Raw genomic sequence first — 14247 nt, forward strand, 5'->3', positions numbered from 1 at the left:
GTTACGTTACGAACCCTACGTGTGTGCATCCAATCCAACATCTGCAGGTCGGCTACGAAATTACGAAAAAGTGTAATGAGTATGAGACTTTTTCTCAAGGTGGAAATAAAATGAAAATGGCTTTTATATATAAAAAAGTTTAGGGATGTGGGAAAGATTTCTCAAATTTTTCAAGTAGACAATAGAAACTCAGGATTTTAATTTTTCAATTTTTTTGGTAGATTTAATCCATTTTTTTTCTTTGTTTCCATAAATCAATTACAGTATGTTATGCATTTTCTGATCTGTTCATTAAATGTTCTCTTCGCTTTTCACCGCGACAGACATGGTACGTCTCTTTGTAGATCGACTTTAGATTTTGTTTGTTTGTGTTTGTTTGTTGGTAGGAGCTCTCGGCGTTTTCACCTCAAATGTACTTCTTCTTTGCTTACTTGGTATTTAGTTTTCTTCTTGGAGCAAACAAACGTGATTTTATCTTTATTACTAGTACAATTTTCTTCCTTATTTAAGTAGTTTTATTTTATTCATTCCTTACTGATTATAGCTTGGTTGCATATAACTTTTTTTTGCAGTATCTTCCTTCATTCCTCCAATCGTTTTTTTCTCTCCTCCGTAATTCATTTCATGCAGTTCAAATGTTATTTTTTATTTTTAGCATTTCTTTGCTGTTTTGTTGTGAATATTACTTTTGGTTGAAAGAGGGGTTAGATATTTATTAAAATGATATTTCTACGCTTCAAAAACATCGATATAAAATGCTTCACGTTTTCGTCTCTGCATTGTCAGGTGTAAAATGTGTACGCAATGATGTGTCCGTTTTCAAAAAAAAAAAAAAGTAAATCCTAAAATAAAAAAGGCGGAGCGCGTTTTAGTGCGCCTGTTCCGAATACTAAAAATATCTTGCTCGTGACTATCGGGTTTAAAGCAAACACAAAAACGAAAAAAAAGTAAGTAACACGAACGATATAAGAGCGTGAAAAGGAAAAGAAAATTGAGACCGCGCCTGGGCGCGGGAAGGCAAGATTTGATCTTTTTTTCCCGCGAAATTCATATTTTGTTTCTCTGTCTGTGTCTGGGCCATCATGTTCTCTTTTCCCTTTCTTGCTAGATTATGTGTATCTTATTTTAACACTTTTCTTCTACTTTTGCTGTTTCATTTGATTTTTATGTTTTCTTCAACGGGTATTGTAATCATTTAGTAGTGTAATTTTCTTCCTTCCGGTATTTATTATCTCTTTAATTATTAGCAAATCAAACTCTTATTTGGAACCAAACCGAATATTGGTTGTTTGACATTTTTTAGCTTCGTTTTGACTTTTTTACTCCGGTAATTTAAAAATTGTTTTTCCTAATCAATCACTCGGCAGCGACTCCGAGGCAACAAAAACGCGTGTTTTAAAATTTTGAAAACGATACGAAAAAAACAATACAGTATTATATGAAATATTGTACGGGGGATGTTTGAGTCGTTGAACTACCGTGGTCTGAGAGAAACGGCACTGCTAACTGCTATGGTGTATGGTGGTTCTGGCACGCCTAACCGTTGGCAACAAATCCCCACAAAGACCACAGGGTGTCCGGTGTCACTCGGTGGCACTTCCGGTACGATGGTCGACACGATCTGTGTTGTGATTGTGTTTTGTGTGGATAAGAAGTGTCCACCGAGTTGGTTGTAGTTGTTGTCCTCGTGGGTGTTGTTCGTCAACGTTCCGAGAGGCCAATTGTCATACGTTGAACTGCTAGGAGGAACTCGCTTGACCCCGGCCATCGAAAATAGTAAAGTTCGACCTAACCCGATGTGCTCCACCGCACTACTCTTTCAAACGAGCTGCTGCTTGCTTTTGATGGCGTTATTTCTCGCTTTTCCGATTCGATTCAAAATTTAAACATTTTTTCCCGCTTCATAACACGATCCAATATTCAATTTGGTTGTCAATTGAATAGTTACATTTAAAATAGTATGGGTTTTATACTTGTTGTTCACTATATTCTATAGGTTGTATTGTTTCCGTTGCGAGAGACTCCATCCAAAAGAGACGATCCAAAACACACGTGATCGGTCGTTGTTTCCCAATCGATGTTCGTGTGCGTGCGGGACTTGCTAGTGATGTTCTTCTAAGTTGTTGTTGTTGTTGGGTACCATTCTGCGCTAATTATCCTCTTCTGCCTGCCTGGCGATGCTCGTTCTCGTGTGTTGGGCTGGTTTATGCGGAGCTCTCAGTGGTCGTGTTCTGGACGGCGTTATTGTTGCCGCCTGCTCCAGCATCGCTTCTTGGTCTGCCCGTGCCCCGTGTTCCACGACGTGGATAACGAGGACGGCCTCCACCGCGCATCGGCATACGACGTGGCTGTTCCGGTCCGTTCTGTTGGTAGTCAGGCTGGTAATCCCCACGGTATCCTCCGCGACGGGGTGGGCCACCCGGGCCTCGGCTCATGCCGCGTCCACCTCCGTTGCTGTAGTTGCGACGGAAGAATCGTCTGGGACCACCACGTCCTACCTGGCCTCGTCCATTTTGACCGTCATCCATTTGGTTCTGATCCATCTGTCCGTTGTCCTGCATCGGGGGACCACGGGGTCCTCCTCGGGGTGGTGGACGATAGTACGTCTGGTATCCACCACGTCCGCGGGGACGGAAGCGGCGTTGTGGCGGACCTTGCTGCTGTTGTTGTTTAATATGCGGCGGCTGTTGTTGCTGTTGCTGCGGCGGAGGTGCCTGCTGTTGCTGTCCATCGATCGGACCCTCCTGGATGTGGTCATCCTGGCCATCCTTGGACTGGGGACCACGACGCTGACCTCCGCGCTTCTGCCACCACTGGCGGTAACCGCGGCGTTTCTCAGCGGCGTACGGACTTCCCTTCACTGGTTCACCCTGGGGACCGGTTACGTTGGCGGCTTCGTTACCCTTTTCGCCAATGACGACATCAAACTCGACCACCTCTCCGTCGCCAACGGAACGGACGGCCTTTTTCGGGTTGTTGCGAGCAATGGCTGACTGATGAACGAAGACATCTTCCTGAGTGTCTCCCCGGTTAATGAAGCCATAGCCGCTCTTGACGTTGAACCACTTAACGACACCGGTTACCTTTGTAGCGATAATCTCCTTCTGCTGCTGGGGGACCACTGGTTTGCCACTGTCTGGAGATTGTGCTTCCGGCTCCTGCTGTTGTTGCTGCTGCTGCTGCTGCGGTTGCTGTTGTTGGGCTGGCGGTGGTGCCTGCTGCTGCTGCTGGACTTGCTGTTGGGGCGGCTGCGGCTGCTGTTCTGGCGCACTTACTGCTGGTTGGTCAGCCATGTTGTTATAATTCTTCCTCGTTTTCCACACAGTCGGCAGTACACTTTTTTCGAATTGGAAAAACTCAGATGTTGGTGATTCACTTGATAATGACTATTTGATGTTGCGTTCTGGATGTTATGATGTTAAAATTAACGTTATAGTCATGCTATTTTGGATCGTATTTTCGGTGAATTTACGGATTTTAATTTCCCATCTGAAAGCACAGTCACATTTTTCTCTTTTCACCAAGGCAGCTGCTGGTACCGCATGTCGAAACACACGACTTTGGCACAAGAATAAAGTTGCTCACCACCCTGTGTGCGGCCGTCACTGATGCTGTCTTGCTTCTGCTCACTGGTGCCGAATGGGTGCGAGAATGAAATGAAAGCAGCCGAGAAACGTACGTCCGATAGGTACACACCGGCGGCAATCAGAACTCGCAGGTTGACATGCGTGCGCTCGCGAGCGAACTACCCGTACCGAACTGTCACTGGTCGCGAGACTTTGACGTTTTGGGCGTTTTTAGCAGGTACACATATCGGGGCGAACTGCAGTAACTACTGGAAAGACAGTCATCTGGCTAAAATCAGACACAGCGCTGTACTTTTATGCTTTGGATATTTGATTAATAGGTAAGGATTTTGTCTACAGAGAGCCTTTTTGGAAATTCCTGGGAGCCTGTCGTTACAAAAATATATAGCTTTACCAAAATAAGTCAAAGCATCCGAAATTTTGATTGTCTGAGGTTTTTTGCATGATGCAAAAATCAAATTCAAGACATTTTTTCATGTATTTATGAGATTTATGAAATTTGTCCCATTCGAACTAAGTATGAAGGGAAATATGTTTGAGTTACTTTTATTTTCTTTTTGAACTAAAATAAACTTGCACTCTCCCCTCCCACTAACATTTACACACTAGATCCTCTGTAATTATTCTTAGCTGGTAATGTAATTACAAAAGCCGACTCGGTCCTAACCAGGTCCCAGCATCGAAAAGGACCTAATGAAAACAATTCAATGAAAAAAAACTTGCACTGGCACTCATTTTCCGCTCAACCCTGTTAGAGAGCAGTATTCGGTAATTTTGCCACGCTCTCTGCATATTTTAATATGCAGAGACTTTTCTAAAGCAACACTTATCCTGAAAAATCGATACAAAAAAAACGTTGCATTACGCAGACTGCGCTCAACAAAATTCAATCCACCTTTTAAAATTCCAGCAAGCTATTTTTCAGAATCCTGCCGGTCTAACTATCCAGACAGGAAGCTGTAAAAAAAACTGTAAGCTGTAAGATATTTTCATTCATCATAAATATATATATATTTTAGAAAAATCTCTCTAATTCTATCAATTCTGCAAGAACCACAAAAACATTAAAATGACCCTTCTTCTTATATCAAATTTGCTGAACATATAGAAAAAAAATTAAAGCACAATTCGAGGCACAATTGGGTCTAAAAATCAAGCTAAAATTTGTGATAGTATTGTTCACAACGATAAAGCTTAATTTCTGAGTACAATAAACCTTTATACGACCGCAGAGGATTTAAAATGGATACTTACATCAATTTTCAAAAAATGATTTTGCGGTCCTTTTTGACAGCTCGTTCCATAGTTGATTCATCGAAAAAATGTTTTCTTATCATTTTTTTTTTTTGAAAAAAAAAGACATTGAAAATGGGTTTTAATCGCGTTTTTTACCGTTGCAGGTTCATATTTTTTTTATTGAGTTCTAGGGGTTAAAACTTTAAAAAACTGGCTTAAAAACTTGTTTTAAAAACTGTTTCGTAAAATTTTGATAACTCCCGTAGAATTAGGAACTCGCTACATTTTTTCTGAAATTACAACTTTGTATAACATTGGTACATATTCTGATCTCCCACAAGCTCGGAACACTTTTCTAATAGTTTGTCAATAGCTCATTTTCTTACTAATAAAAGTAGTTATTTGTAAATAAAAACACTGCATTTCAAAAGACAATTTTATCCAGAGCCTTTTTCATAATAGAGTCATATAGCCCCATGGCAATTTTTATTAACAACGGCAGAAAACACGATTAAAAAACATTCAAAAACATTTTACGATGGATCAACTATGGTCCCCTTGGAACGAGCTGTCAAGTAGGATATCTATTGCTTTCTGTCAAGAAGGGCCGCGAATGTAATTTTTCAATCTATTTCTATTATTTTCTATCTATCTATTTTCTATTATCTATTATTTTATAATTGTACTCGAAAAAAGGTTTATTGAATAACAACATTACCTATTTTAGCTTAATTTTAGAACCCAGTTGTGGGATGTTTTTGTGCGTGCTACCAATGAAAAAAATATACCTCTGTGGTTTCTTTCAGAATAGAACATTAAATTTCCCATAAAATTATATGTCTCTCAATTTATGACAGTTCAGTAACGGGAAATGGCAACGATTTGAAATTTATTTTTCAACTCTTGGTTATGTTAAATATGTACGTTTTTTCAGAATTTTAAGTACGCCATCAATTTTACATGAAAGTTCTACGACCCAAATTTCTATTTCTTCGCGGTTTCCATTGAAAAACGTTTCTTGATAAAAATCCAGATAAATAAAAAAAAATATCGGATTTGTGATCGGATTTGTGATCTGAACCGAAATTACCCCTTATAGACCAATACGCACCTCCCAAGAAAAGGTGTCAAGAAATGGTTTTACGAACAGCAGGACAAAGGAGAGGGAACGATTTCTTGGGGTTGGGGCTTTTCTTCACCCTCTCGGGCTTGCTTTCGCTGCCGCTGCTGCCAATTTGAAATTTTTCTTGACCGGTTCCGGTGAACCGATGAACCGGTGAACTGCCGCTCTAATCGTGTCCGTCCCATAAGGCTTTCTAGGCCCAGTGTGAAAAATATAATTTAACCCAAATATGACGAACTCCTCGCCACAGTGTCCTGATGCAAACAATGATCGAGCTCGAGCTGTCACAGCCCTGCGAAGTATGTTAGCTGACATATCGGGCGGTCAGTCAAAAAAACCTGCTAGAAGTCGCCTGACAAAAAACTTTTGCTAGAAAGAGATAGGAAATCTGATGCAAACAAACGTCCAGCTGCCATGTAAACATACTTTGAATGTGTTGGTAAATTTCCGATTAGAAAGCCTTATATGTAAAAACAGCAAGCCGAGAAAAACGCGTGTCAAAGTTGTCCCGCCCATAAGGCTACGTGTTAGAATTTCACGAAAAAGTGGATTTTCTCCGGCTTTCTAGAACAAAGTATTAAATTTTATTGGTTTTTCTGATAGTTTACATGATTTTGAACCAAACTGCATCATTACCTCAAAATTGACGAAATTACATATGGGACGGACTTGATTTGAGCGGCAGTGAATCAACAAAACGTTTTGTTCAACGCTAAACGTCAAAGCAACTTTTTCAAAACAACAAGAGATTTTTGTGGAATTGAGAAAATCAAGGTTTGTTTCAACGCAAAATCTGCGTTGATTATATTCAACAAAAATTTTGTTGAATTAAACTTCGTACAGGCTGATTCTACAAAATATTTTTGCGCGTGATACAAATCGATTGAGTCGAGTCGATGCAATTTGGAAGTTCGGATATGTTTGTTAGCAAAAAAGGCAGCTGGTTTTGTTTGTTTTAATCACTTTTTATTCACTGCGTTTTCACATGTGTTTTGTTTTGCTTATCATTTCATGAATATTCATCATAGTATTCATTAATTTTGAACCGGCTCACTTTATGTTATTTTTTCTTCCTTAAATTGAGAAATAGGTGATTGTAATTTATAATTAGGATAAATTCATAAATTAAACATAACATATTACTAGTAAATATTATCACACAAATTTTTACAGAACTGCATCTGCGAATATTTCCTTCTTTTTCATTGTTTTGCCTTTCTTTTTTTTTCTTCACCCACATCTCAAACTTCCTGTATTGTTTTGTTTCCCCTCATTTTTCTCTCCCTCTTCTTCTTTTGTCACTTCCTTTCGTTTTCAACCACTCCGTGATCCGTGATTTCCGTGTTTTACTATACAAAATGAAAGAAAGAGTGTGTTTGCGTGTACTATTTTTTTTTCTTCAAAAGAACCCGTTTGTTCAGAGTGGGCGGGGACGAATAGAAAAAAAAAGAACTAACTTTCACTCATCCGATTTCTGGTAATCACAGTTCGATAAGAAGATGTAATGATATTAGGTTTTTTTTTTGTTTGGGTGCGGGGACCGAGAAAGATGAGAAAAAGTATAATTTGTGTGTTTTTTTCGTTTACGTGGTAGAATACTAATTTTGCTTGGAAAAAATCGGTGGTAGTGATGTGGGGAAATGTGTTGTGTTGTGTTGGGAAATTGAAAGTTTGAACGCGCCGCGCACTTTTGTTCTGCTCTGTTGGTCTGTTGTTTGCTGCTCGTCTCCTAGTGAGAATATTGCAGTGCATGCATTTTGCAGGGATTTGCCTTTATCTAAGTTGGGGAATATTTTACAGTGACAACATCACTTCTAGTAAAGGGAACATTTATAAATCTGTGTTTCTTTTTTTTTTGTTTTGTACAAGCTGCTGCTTATTTCCCTTCAAATGCTTGAATGTGTGAATGACGTTTAAAAAATAAAAGTTGTATAATTACAATCTACGCAATTTGTACGAAACCCGCGTGCATTTTTTTTTTTCATTTTCTAAAAATTAACCTAAAAATGGCCAAAATTAACAGATTTTTTCACATTTGATTTTTTTTATTCCAATTTTATCAATCCTATCATCAAACATTTGAAGAAAACATTGGCATATCCAATTACCATCATATACAGGCTACTGCCATTCAATGTTTTGTTCGTACTTTACTCTTGCATAGAAAGAGAGGATCCTTGAGCAATTCTCTGAGACTTTAACAGTCATATTTTTTTTACCAAATAACCCATTTGTGCACTATTAGTTAGCCCAAATAAATCTCCATACAATTTTAGCAGCTGCCTATGGGACCATTCATAAACCACGTGGACACTTAAGGGGGGGGGGGGGTATGACGATTGTCCACGATCCATACAAAAAAGTTTTTTTTTGTATGGACAACAATTGTCCAGGAGGGGGGGGGGGGGGGATCTGTGTCGGCATTGAAGAGACCGTCGAGAACGGAAGGTATCAAGATATAGAACGAAAAATCAAAGCTTACTTTTTGAAGCGACTAAATAAATTATTGACATATGGAGCAATATTGATATCGAAAAGATCGACAGCCAGAGAGTCGACTGTATTAGAAAATCTGTATCTTGGGTATCTTGAGATTTTTAACCCTCTTACGCCCATGGTTACTGCAGAGCACCATTAATTTCTGTCTTCAAAATTAAATTTCTCTACAACCATGCAATTTTTCAACCTGGTTCAACCTGCATTAGTTTGTATAGAATGTTAATTTAAAACCATTGAAATTTTATCCAATTTGATTGATCCAGTTATGAGTAATGTAGAAAAACGCAAAAATCTCGATTTTGCTCTGGGCGGGAAGGGGTTAAGTAACAAGTTTTATTTTGCAAAAGAGCAATTCTCTACGAAAACAGCAATTTGTATTGCATTTTTTTTTATTTGCCTGAAACACAGTTCTTCATACAAATTTGACAGCTGTCCATACAAAAATGGCATGCAACTTTTCAAAAATCTGTATCTTGCCAAGAAGCTTTATGGTTGATTTGGTGTCTTCAGTAAAGTTGTAAGTGTTAGTAAGGTTTTTGTGAAAAAATAGATACACGGTAAAACAAAATGGTGATTTTTTTAATTAACTTTTGTCACTAAAAAGTGAATTCCTCAAAAACACTATTTAACTATTTTTGCATTTTATATATGTTTAAGGAGACGGAAAATGCCATATTTCAAAGTATGGCTCAGCAAGGATAAAAATTATTTGACCGAGTTAGAAATTTCAGATAAGGGAAAGAAAGAGAAAAAGAATTCGACAGTTCGGTATTTTTTTTTAATATAATTAAAAAAAAATGTAAAATTGAGTATTCAATCGAAAAAAAAAACTTTTTAGATTTTTGATAAAGTGCACTGTTTTTTAGTTACAGACTGTAACTCAGAAAAGATGCACTTTTTCAAATAAACTCAAAGGTTCTTTTTGATGTAAATTCGATTTTACATTAAAAATTAAATCAAACATTTTTTTTTGCCACAGTGTCGTTTTTTTCCAAAAAGGCCTTTAAAAAAAAAACATCTTGGTCGAATATTTTTTGTCCTTGCTTAGAAGATGTAAATTTTTTGTCCCCTTAATCATATTAAAAAAACAAAAATAGTGTTTTTGAGTAGTTCACTTTTAAGCGACAAAAAGTTAATTAAAAAAATAAGAAAAAGAAAGTTCTTGTATCTAATTTTTCAATAAGGTCCTTACTAATACTTACAACTTTGCCAAAGACACCACCACAAGCAAAAACATTCCTCGCGAGATACAGATTTTTTAATATTTGCATGCCATTTTTATATGAACAGCTGTCAAATTTGTGTGGAGAACTAGAACTGTATGGACGAACCGATGACAATTAAAAAAATGTCTACTTTGATCACAGGAAAGTTTACCACAAAGTTTCAAGCAGATAAAAAAATAACCAAAGGATGAAATCACAAAGAATTTCGCTCAGTTGTTTTGGAAAATAATATTTGTTTTTTATTTTAAGTTGGCAACACCGCCCAATAATTTTAGACGATCAAAAATGTAGCCAAGATTGAGAAATCTCAAAAAAGGTGTTTCGCTACGAATCTTTAGAAATGTATATGGAAGTCATCCATAACTTACTTTACTTTACTTTTACTGCTCGTACAACCTCCGGGTCATGAGCTGTCTCCAGATGCGCTGCCACTGAACTCGGTCTTGGGCTGCTACTCTCCAATTCCGACTCGGAACTCCCACACTTCTCAGATCTTCCTCCACTTGGTCTAACCACCTCGCACGTTGCGCCCCCCTCCGCCGCGTTCCAACCGGCTCCGAATTAAACACCAACTTCACCGGATTGGTAGTCTGGTTCGGTTGGCGCGCATCCAGCGCGTCCGGCATTCTTGCGACGTGTCCGGCCCACCGGATTCGGCCAGCCTTGGCGACCTTCCGAATACTTGGCTTGCCGTAGAGTTGCGCCAGCTCGTGGTTCATCCTTCTCCTCCATACAGTGTTCTCACGTACGCCGCCAAAGATCGTCCTAAGCACTCGTCGCTCGAAAACTTCAAGCGCTTGCAGGTCCTCCTCGAGCATCGTCCACGTCTCGTGCCCGTAGAGGACGACGGGTCTTATCAGCGTTTCGTACATGGTACACTTTGTACGCCGGGAAAGGTGACCAGACCGTAAGGTCTTGTGGAGTCCGTAGTAGGCACGACTACCGGTGATGATGCGCCTCCGAATTTCTCTGCTGCAGTTGTTGTCCGACGTAACCAACGATCCGAGGTACACAAACTCCTCCACAACCTCAAACTCGTCGCCGTCGATCGTCACGCTCGGTCCTATGCGAGCCCTAAGGGACTCGGTTCCTCCTGCCAGCAGATACTTCGTCTTCGCAACATTCACCTTCAATCCAACCTTATCCGCTTCCCGCTTCAATTCGGTGTACCGCCTGGCCACATCCTCGAACGTTCTGCCGACAATGTCCATGTCGTCGGCATAGCAGATGAACTGGTTGGACCGGTTGATGATCGTGCCCCGCATGTTGAAGCCCGCCCGCCTCATAACACCTTCAAGCCCAATGTTGAAACAGAGGCCGGAGATACCGTCGCCTTGTCGCAGTCCCTTGCGCGATTCGATCGGGTCGGACATCGCTCCCGAAATCTTCACGCTGCACCGTGCCCCGTCCATCGTCGATTTCACCAGTCTGATCAGCTTCCCGGGAAAGCCGTTCTCGTACATGATCTTCCATAGCTCTTCGCGATCGACCGAGTCGTACGCGGCTTTGAAATCGATGAACAGGTGGTGCGTCGGGATCTGGTACTCGCGACATTTTTGGAGGATTTGGCGTAGCAAAAGATTTGGTCCGTCGTCGATTTCCTCCACAAAACCGGCTTGGTACGTCCCAACGAAATCCTTTGCTCGCTCCGACAGACGACAGAAAATGATCTGAGACAGCACTTTGTAGGCCGCGTTGAGAATAGTGATGGCTCGATAGTTCTCACATTCCAACTTGTCCCCCTTCTTGTAAATCGGGCATATTACTCCCTCTTTCCACTCCTCCGGTAGCTGTTCTGTGTCCCAGACCTTGACAATCAGCCGGTGTAGACAGGCCGCCAGCTTGTCCGGGCCCATCTTGATGAGTTCAGCACCGATACCATCCTTACCCGCTGTTTTGTTGTTCTTCAGCTTCTTGATGGCATCCTTAACCTCCCTCATCGTGGGTGCTGGCTCGTCCTCGCCGTCCACCATACCGCTGACGTCGTTTCCCCCGTCGCCCTGGTACTCCGCCTCTGGGCCGTTCAGGTGCTCGTCGAAGTGCTGCTTCCACCTTTCGATCACCTCACGCTCGTCCGTCAAGATGCCTCCGTCCTTATCCCGGCACATTTCGGCTCGCGGCATGAAGCCAGTCCGGGATTGGCTAAGTTTCTTGTAGAACTTACGCGTTTCGTTGGAGCGATACAGCTGTTCCATGTCCTGGCACTCCAACTCTTCCAGGCGGCGCTTCTTGTCCCGAAAGAGATGGGTTTGCTGTCTTCGCAACTGTTTGTACGACTCCTTGTTCCCACGGGTGTTGTGCAGCAGCCACTTGTCCCGCGCTGCTTTCTTCTCGTCCCAAATCGCCTGACATTCCTCGTCGAACCAGCCGTTCCGTCGAACTCGGTCCACGTACCCGATGGCGCTCGATGCCGCTGCGTTGATGGCTGCTTCCATATGGCTCCAGCAGGCCTCCAGAGGGGCTTCAGCGAGCTCACCCTCGTCAGGCAACGCAGCTACGAGTTCCCGCGCGTACTGGGTAGCGACCTCAGGATCCTTGAGCCGCTCCAGATTATACCGCTGCGGGCGACGGTACCGGATCTTGTTGACCTCGGACAGGCGTTGGCGCAGCTTTGCCACCACCAGGTAGTGGTCCGAGTCGATGTCCGCGCCACGGTAGGTTCTGACGTCGATTATGTCCGAGAAGTGCCGACCATCGATGAGAACATGGTCGATTTGCGTCTCCGTGTCGTTTGGTGATCTCCAGGTGTACTTGTATAGGAGGTGTGCTGGAAGAAGGTACTACGTATGGCCATGTTTCGGGAGGTAGCGAAATCGATGAGTCGTAGGCCGTTCTCGTTCGTCTGCTGGTGGGCGCTGAACCTCCCAATAACCGGTCTAAACTCCTCCTCCTGGCCGACTTGAGCGTTTAAGTCGCCGATGACAATCTTGACGTCGTGTTTTGGACACTTCCTGTACTCGCGGTCAAGAAGTTCGTAGAAAGCGTCCTTGTCATCGGCGTCGCTTCCCATGTGCGGGCTGTGCACGTTGATGATGCTCAGGTTGAAGAATCGACCCTTGATTCTCAACCGGCACATTCTGTCGTTGACTGGCCACCAACCAATCACGCGCTTCGCCATTTCGCCCAGCACTATAAAAGCTGTCCCCAGCTCGCGTGTATTGCCGCCGCTCCAATACATAGTGTAGTCACCGTACTCCCGGTGGTCCTTCCCCTCCCAGCACACCTCCTGCAGCGCCACGACTTCGAGGCCGCGGACCCGCAATTCATTGAAAAGAATGCGGTCGCTCCCATCGAAGTTGAGGGACCTGCAGTTCCACGTCCCGAGTTTCCAATCCCTGGATCCCCGAAAATCGGGTCGGCGATTGGATCGGCTCGCATCTGGAGCTCTCTGCACTACTGTTTTACGGCGGGTGCGTGTAGCCATCACCAACCCCCTGTCTCGCCGGAGGACCGTCGTGTCGGTACTGTTTAGAGTCCCACGCCGACACAGGGACTTTCAATCAGCCGCCCCTAACCTGGGGTACAGACGCTGTTTCGAGCCGCCCCTAACCTGGGGAACAGACGCTCGAGGGGGTCCTAACTCTACCTGCTGTAAGCCGCCCCTAACATGGAGAACAGACGCTTACCTCGACGATGGAGTAGGACACCGGTTTCCTTGAGCCGCCCCTAACCTGGGGAACAGGCGCTCGAAGGGGGGTTCCAACACCCGCTGCTGTCAGCCGCCCCTGACCTGGGATACAGACGCTAACAGCTTGCGAACACTCGAACTCCTCTTGATTCGAGCCGCCCCTAACCTGGGGAACAGACGCTCTTGGAGGGGGTTCTTGGTTGCGGCGGAGGGGGCACTTCACTTTTCAATTCAAAATAATACCCAAAAAATTTTTTTAAACTTTTCTCCGTTTTCGAAAGCAAATTTTGCACACTCCGCGTTTTCCGTGCCGCGCACTTGTGTTCGTTTTCTACCACACTACACTACTGCCGTACACCACGATCAACGTGGTCGAGGGACGACGACGACGACGTTCTTTCAAAGGCGCCCGGCTGTGTGTATTGTTTTTCCTTCTGCTGTTGGCTTTGGCCCGTGGCCGATCACAAATTCGCGCACTAATTGCACCCAAATTAACGACCGGCGAGCACGGATTTCACCGGCGTCTGGATCACTCAGTGTTCCGACGGTAAATACGGCCACTTCGCGACGTGGGACACTACGGTACCGCGGGTTTTTCGACGAATTCCGGCGGAACGGTCGGGAGCTACTCTTCACTCCAGCGCGCACACACACCACCGAGTCATCCATAAACAACGTAATAAAATGCGCTAGAGTAGAGGTTTAGGGACCATCCGCAAACCAAAAAGTAATAAAAATACTTCTTACAATTGAAAATGGTTAAATGGTGTTCAAGAGTAATTTTCGTTTTTTTGAATAAATCTTGAGCATGTTTGTTGACCGAAATTAATTCTTCTGTGATTTTTTCAGGGTGTTCCTTTTCCTTGAGAGTCGATTATAGAAAACTGGCAGTGTTGCCAGTCCTTTTAACTTTGTTTACAAAAAATACAAGATTCCAAGATATTCAAG

The 14247-nt window shown here is 42.8% G+C and overlaps 1 protein-coding gene across 1 annotated transcript; it reads right to left on the bottom strand.

Annotated features, from left to right (window-relative positions):
• Positions 1 to 209: 209 nt before the first annotated feature.
• On the bottom strand, positions 210 to 3607 carry LOC6033473 (Y-box factor homolog). Its single transcript, XM_038262396.1, has one exon. It carries the CDS (start codon positions 3291 to 3293, stop codon positions 2205 to 2207), a length of 1089 nt encoding a protein of 362 aa, XP_038118324.1. The 5' UTR covers positions 3294 to 3607; the 3' UTR covers positions 210 to 2204.
• Positions 3608 to 14247: the final 10640 nt, after the last annotated feature.

The sequence above is a fragment of the Culex quinquefasciatus genome, chromosome 3 (assembly GCF_015732765.1).
Source record: "Culex quinquefasciatus strain JHB chromosome 3, VPISU_Cqui_1.0_pri_paternal, whole genome shotgun sequence".
Classification (NCBI taxonomy): domain Eukaryota; kingdom Metazoa; phylum Arthropoda; class Insecta; order Diptera; family Culicidae; genus Culex; species Culex quinquefasciatus.